The sequence below is a fragment of the Nicotiana tomentosiformis genome, chromosome 9, assembly GCF_000390325.3.
Source record: "Nicotiana tomentosiformis chromosome 9, ASM39032v3, whole genome shotgun sequence".
Lineage (NCBI taxonomy): Eukaryota > Viridiplantae > Streptophyta > Magnoliopsida > Solanales > Solanaceae > Nicotiana > Nicotiana tomentosiformis.
In genome coordinates this window covers 97758369-97765841 of record NC_090820.1, presented here as the reverse complement: position 1 = coordinate 97765841, position 7473 = coordinate 97758369, and the positions used below count along the sequence as shown (strand labels likewise).

Sequence of the window (7473 nt, the reverse complement as noted above, 5' to 3'; positions counted from 1 at the left end):
CCTCATGTTCAGAGCAGTTCGCATAGAACTCTCGTACAACCATCACGTTGGCCTCCTCAGGTTCTTCAAAGAAAATATCTAGCCTGCGTAGAAGCAATTCCTGATACATATTGGGGCAATCAATCTGGAGGGACTCCCTATCAACACCCCGTTCTGGTATGGGCTTCTTAGGAGCTTTCTAACTAAAACGTTCTTGGGCTGAGCTTGATATAAATCTTGTGCTATCGAACTGAGGCACATTGGTTGAGGCCCGTGCCCGGGACGAGCCTGCATGACCACTATAAGAGGCGCTTGTGGTTCGTCTTTTCTTTGAGGGTGTCATAGTACCTACAAAACAAATACCACTATATGTACAAGGCGGGATGTGTGAACCAATAGCGGTTACTCAGACTTCACCCACATAATTGGTCACAAATTACATTCACGAACTCACTATGGCATTTAAACAAACACTTGATGTGCAAATTCACCCCAAATTCCCCAAAACACCCAATTATACCTCAATTCCACCACAATCTTAACAATGTCTAATCCAACCCAACAAGATGAAATTCCACTATCCTCACATACCAACAAGTATACTTAGTAATACAAAGCAAAGAAAAGAACAACAATGACTTCTACTACCATACAATTAAAAGAGAAGAAGAAAAGAAAAGAAATTGGAAAAACTAAAAAAAAAAAAATTTAAGGAAAAGGAAAATAGAAGCCATAGCAATTACCTGAAGAAGCTTGTAAGGAATAGAGATTAGGGAGTGATTTAGTAGGGAAGAGGAGGAAAGGGAGGTAGGTTTTTGCTTTTGAAATTAGGGAGAATGGAGGGTTTTGGTTGTGTGTTTGTTGTGAGAGAGGAGGGTTTGTTTTGTTTTTATTCAGATTTTAGGGGAGGAATAGGGGGGGGGGTCGGTTATTAGTAAGGGAGAAAAAAAATTAACTAATGAAATAACCCAAAAACGATGCCCAGTGCGCGGTCCATGCGCGGTCAGTGCACGGCCGCGCACATGGGGCAGTGGAGGTCAAAAAATGCGCGGTCAGTGTGCGGTTGCGCATGTGTAACAGTAGGGGTCCGAAAGTGCGCAGCCTGTGCGCGGCCGCGCACATTTTGTCCTTCGACATTTCTCCCTTTTAGCCACTTTTTACCTATCTTCGGATGGATTGTTTTCCACCCCGAGTCCATCTATCACGCACAATTTCATCCATGCACACTAATAGACCTGTCAATACTTTTACCGTTCAAAATCAAATACAAAAAATAAGAACAAATAAAAAATAAAGAAGCGCCTGATTTAACGTCGCGGCACGACGAATTACAACAAAACCATGGGTTGCCTCCCAGGAAGCGCATGATTTAACGTCACGGCACGACGCAGGCTTTCATGATTGCACTTCGCTCACATATTGGGGTTCTTCCAAATACATCACAACTTTCTCCTTTTTTTCTTCAACTATTCCAAGGTAGTGTTTAAACCTTTGCCCATTCACTTTAAACCTATTCGTTCCATCTTCGGACTCAATTTCTATTGTGCTACTTGAGAACACTTGCACAACTCTAAATGGTCCTGACCATCTAGATTTCAGCTTACCCGAAAACAATCTTAATCTCGAGTTGTATAACAACACTAGATCTCTGAGTTTGAAGTTCCGATCTAGAATGTGCTTACCATGCATCATCTTCATCCTTTCTTTGTACAATCTTACATTCTCGAATGCATGGAACCGAAATTCCTCGAGTTCATGTAGCTCTGTGACTCTACTTGTGCATGCGATTTCCATATCTAAGTTCAACTGTTGTAGTGCCCATAAGGCTTTATGCTCAAGCTCCACCGGAAGATGGCATGCTTATCCAAACACCAACTTGTATGGAGGCATACCAATTGGAGTTTTAAATGTAGTGCGGTACACCCATAATGCATCATCCAACTTCTTTGCCCAATCAGTCCTCGTCGCGTTCACTGTTTTGGTCATGACACTTTTGATTTCCCTTTTGGACACTTCCACTTTCCCACTCATTTGTGGTGGTAAGGTGTGGCAACTTTATGGCGAACTCCATACTTTTCTAACAGCCGAGCAAACGCTCTATTGCAAAAATGGGTTCCTCCATCACTGATTATAGCTCTCGGAGTGCCAAAACATGTGAATATTTTTCTTTAGAAAGCCTGTCACTCCTTTGGCATCATTTGTTGGAAGGGCCACAGCTTCAACCCATTTGGAGACATATTCAACTGCTACCAATATGTACTTGTTACCATACGAGCTGACAAATGGTCCCATAAAATCAATCCCCCACATGTCAAATACTTCCACCTCTTGAATTGTGGTCTTCGGCATCTCGTGACGGTGAGATATGTTACCTGTCCTTTGGCATTCATCACAACTTTTCACCCAAGCATGGGCATCCTTGAATAAAGTCGGCCAATACAAAACCGACTCCAACCCCTTCGCCGATGTCTGAATTCCTCCAAAGTGCCTGCCCACCATATGGTAAAGCATGGCAAGCCTGCAAAACAGAAGATTGATCTTTCTCGGGGATACACCTCCAGATCATGTTATCTACACATATTTTAAAAAGTAAAGTTTCATCCCAGTAATAAGACAGACAATCACGAAAGAAATTTTTCTTTTGAATTGAAGAGAGTTTATAAAGTATAATACCTCTTGCCAAATAATTAGCAATATCAGCATACCATGGCGTCTCCTCCATTGCCACTGCTAGTAATTGTTCATCCGGGAATGTCTCAGTTATATCTTCAACCTCTACTTTCTTTTGAGCTCCCTCCAACCTTGAAAGTTGGTATGCCACTTGGTTATCTGTCCCTTTCCTATCGCGGATCTCCAGATCGAATTCTTGTAGCAATAGAACCCAACGGATCAACCGTGGCTTTGACTCCTTCTTTGCTATCAAGTACCTAAGTGCTGCATGGTAAGTATAAACAATCACTTTTGAACCAATCAAAGACGACCTGAATTTGTCGAATGCAAACACCACGGCCAACATCTCTTTCTCAGTCACGGTATAATTGAGCTATGCACCGCATAGCATTCTGCTTGCATAGTAAATTGGGTGCACCAACTTGTCCTTTCATTGCCCCAGGACTGCTCCTATAGCACAGTCACTCGCTTCACATATGAGCTCGAAAGGTTGCTCCCAGTTGGGTGCAACGATGATTGGTGCAGTCACCAGTCTCTTCTTCAACTCCTCAAATGCCAACCTGCAATCATCAGAGAACACAAAGGGATGATCCTTTTCAAGGAGTTTACATAAGGGGTTAGCAATTTTAGAGAAATCTTTTATAAATCACCTGTAGAATCCGGCATGCCCAAGGAAACTTCTCACTACCTTGACCGAAGTGGGTGGTGGAAACTTCTCAATCATGTCAACCTTAGCATGGTCGACCTCAATGCTTTTACTAGATATTCGATGCACCAACACTATACCTTCTTGTACCATAAAATGGCACTTCTCCCAGTTCAACACTAAATTTATCTCCACACACCTTTTTAACACTCTTCTTAAATTGTGAAGATAGTCTTCGAATGAATCCCCCACCACTGAGAAATCATCCACAAAGACTTCCATAATATCCTCCACCATATCAGTGAAAATGGCTAACATACACCTCTGAAATGTAGTCGGTGCATTGCACAGGCCATACGGCATTCTCCGAAAGGCAAAAATGCCATATGGACAAGTAAAGGATGTTTTCTCTCTATCTTCAGGGGCTATTGAGATCTGATTGTACCCCGAATATCCATCCAAAAAGCAGAAGTGAGATCGCCCAGCCAACCTATCCAACATTTGGTCAATGAATGGCAAGGGGAAATGGTCTTTCTGGGTGGCTGTGTTCCGTTTTTGATAATCCATACAAATTCGCCAACTGGTGACTGTACGAGTCGAGATCAACTTGTTATTCTCATTTTGCATAACCGTCATTCCATCCTTCTTTGGAACACACTGAACTGGGCTGACCTAGTTACTATCACAGATGAGGAAGATGATACCCGCATCTAACCACTTGATCACTTTTTTCTTCACCACTTCTTTCATGTTCGGGTTCAGCCTTCTTTGATTTTCTCTGGAAGGTTTTTGCCCTTCTTCCAAGAGAATCTTGTGCATACAAAAGGCCGGGTTGATACCCTTTATTTCTTCCATGGTCCAACCAATAGCAGTCTTACATTCTTGTAACACCTGTAGGAGTTGTTCTACCTGCAAAGCTAACAAACTGGATGAGATAATAACAGGTAAAGTAGACTTAGGCCCTAAGAAAACGTACCTGAGGTAGTGTTGCTCTTTCTTTTAAGTGTAGTGGCTCGAACTGGGGTTCCCTTTTCCAGAACCCTTGACTTTCGAGAGCCATGACCCACTCAGCCAACTCTTCACCATCCACATCTTCCAAAATCATCAAGCAAGCCTCTAACAGATCTCTGACATTTAGGGTCTCATCCTCCTCTTGTAGTATTACATCCACCGCCTCCACTAGTGAACAATTTGCAAATTCGATGGGCCTCCTCATAGATTGTTGAACATTGAATATTATTTCCTCATTATTCAACCTCATTTTTAACTCTCCAGTCTCACAGTCGATCAATGCTCTCTCAGTGGCTAAAAACGGCCTCCCCATAATTATTGGTATTTCTTCGTCAACTTGACAATCAATAATAACCAAGTCGACAGGAAATACAAACTTTCCCACTTGGACGAGCACATCATCCAGAATTCATGTCGGCCTTTTGACTGTGCAATCAGCCAGTTGCAACAACATTGAGGTCGGTCTAGCTCTATTAATGCCTAATTTTGTGTAGATTGCCAAAGGCATCAAGTTGATATTGGCTCCTAAGTCACACAACGCTTTAGCAAAAGCATAACTTCCAATTGTGTATGGGATAGTGAAACTACCGGGATCAGATAATAATTGAGCCATAGGTCTTGTCACTACCGCGCTGCAAGTTTGAGTTAGAGTTATAGTAGACAGGTCCTGGAAGTCAAATTTTTGAGACATCAAATGCTTCATCATTTTTGTATAGCCTGGCATTTCCCTCAAAGCATCCATCAGCGAAATATTTAATTGAATTTGTCTAAGCATTTCCATGAATTTCCTGTATTGATCATCTTTCTTTTGCTTTGCCAACCGTTGAGGGAATGGTGCAGGAGTTAGCTTTTTCCCACTGCTTGGTGTCTTTTCTTTATTAGGAGCCTTTTCCACTACCTGTTCTGGGAGTTGTTCAAATTCCTTCTCCATGTCTTTGTCAACTTGTTCATGTTCAATTACAACCTCTGTAAGCTCCATTGACTCGTCGGTCTCTAATGTCACTGGAGTAATTGGCACTACGTCTCTCCTAGATTGAGCAACTTTTTGCTCTCTGTATAAATCCCTTCCATTCCTGAGACTCACTGCCATTAGCTGATTTGGGTTCTGCTCCTTTAAATTGATGTTTGTGTCTGCAGGCAATGTTCCTTGTGGGTGATTGTTCAAGGCCATAGATAACTGGGCTAATTGAGTTTCAATGCCTTTAATAGACGAATCATGTGCGGCTAACTTTTCTTGCATCTTTCCATTTGTCCCAATGAGTTATTGCAGCATGCCCTTGATTTCTATCATATTACTGTCCTGCTGGTGATGAGGCGGTTGATAAGGCAACTGTTGTTGGTGCTGCTGATTGTAGCCCTGCTGCCTTTGATAAGGCACGACTTGGGTTGGTCTATACTGCTAATTTTGAGGTCCCCATTGCTGTCCACCTTGCCTCTGACCCCTAAAATTATTGACATGATTCATTTCTTCTCTGAAGCCCTAGTTATCATTCTCTCCACTCCACGAGCAAACATATGACTGATTTATGCAGGGAGTGCATAGGCCTCTATTTGTCGTATCAATAATGTGCACATGTTTCGTACCCATCTCATCAATTTTCTTTGTCAATAAGCTCATCTGGGACATGAGAGTGGCTATGTTTTCTGCATTTGTATTGTTTGGGTTAAGAGCAATAGAATGCAATATTGGAGTGAGTGTTGTATCTCTGGTCATCCAGCCTGAATTTTGAGCCACCTTGTCAAGAAGAATCTTGCACTCTGTGAATGTTTTGCTCAAGAATGCACCCCCGGCTGAAGCATCTACATTGGCCTTCAGACCGTCAACCAAACCCATATAGAATCTTTATCCTAGCATCTATTCCATGGTGTGGACACTTTACTAGCATACCCTTAAACCTCTCCCAGGTTTCGTGCAAAGTTTCAGTCGGTTTTTGCCTGAATTGCAATATCTCATCAATTTGCCTCGCAGTTTTGTTAGGTGGATAGAACTTGTTTAAGAACTTCTTGGCTAGTTCCTCCCAAGTAGCAATGGAGTTTATTGGGAGCAAATTCAGCCAAGTTTGAGCCTCCCCAGTCACTGAGAATAGGAACAGTAATAATCTGATTACTTCAGGAGTCACATTTGGTTGTCTTTGAGTGACACAAATTGATAGAAAGTTATTCAGATGTTGTTGTGGGTCTTCGATGTACGAACTAGAGAACAGCCCTTTATTCTACAGCAAGTGCAGCATGTTGTTGGTAATCTGAAATGTCTCCACTTGTATCGGAGGGACTGCACTTGCGATGGCCAGGTTATTAGTAGTTGGTTGCGCCCAATCATATAGAGTAGCTTCCGGCACAAGAGGTGCTACCACTCAGATTTTTGGGTCAACTTGGTCATTCCTATTGTTCTTGTTGACGTTCTCGACGTCGGCCATTTCAATTTTGAATTGTTCATCTCGTTTTAGCTGTTTGCCCTTCTTGTTAGCCCGATTCAATGCCCTGAATTCTTTCTCGGGATCTGAGAGTCCTTCAAAAAGTTCACCAGTTCTCAAGGAACTTCAAGGCATGCACCTGAGCCACAGAAGAGTTCAAACACGAGAATTTCAATGGAAATATTTTTAACACCACAGTAAACTAAAAATCTTAGCAATTCTTCCAGGTTGTAATAAATAACACAGTTAGTTCCCCGGCAACGGCGCCAAAATTTGATCACGCCCAACTATGCCTTATAAAAAGGACTAAGCGGTCGTTGCAAAAATAATCCGGTTCAAGAGTCCGGAGTCGAATCCCACAGGGAACTAACCTATTTGCTATAAATTTTAGTATCGCTAATGATAAGCTCAAACAATTTTCAGAGTTCAAGATTTTATTTGATAATTAACAGATACTATTTAACTAAGGAAAAATGAAAATAAAAACTATCAATAAGCAAGAATGAAGTTGAATTCAAGGGTAAAAGAATCTAGGGTTATTGATTTCCCCAATTGTCGAATTAATTCCTGACACGTTAGCTATAATCTCGCCGTAACACTGTATAAAGATTATGAGTTCTTTCTTACCATACTTATCTCTCGATCAATTACGATAATTTACTAGAAGCATTCTCTCGAACTACTCTAGTTGACAATTTGTACAACTCATAAATATCACACCAAAGCTTCGTTATCTCTAATCCTACTTTTAAA

General features: G+C 41.6%; 1 protein-coding gene across 1 annotated transcript; it reads right to left on the bottom strand.

The window, feature by feature from the left end:
• Positions 1–4715: 4715 nt before the first annotated feature.
• Positions 4716–5546, bottom strand: LOC138899249 (uncharacterized). The gene has a single exon (XM_070185392.1). It carries the CDS (start codon positions 5544–5546, stop codon positions 4716–4718), a length of 831 nt encoding a protein of 276 aa, XP_070041493.1.
• Positions 5547–7473: the final 1927 nt, after the last annotated feature.

Coding starts and splice junctions, on each gene's coding strand:
- LOC138899249 (XM_070185392.1), bottom strand. CDS start 5,546: ATGCAAGAAAAGTTAGCCGCACATGATTCGTCTATTAAAGGCATTGAA.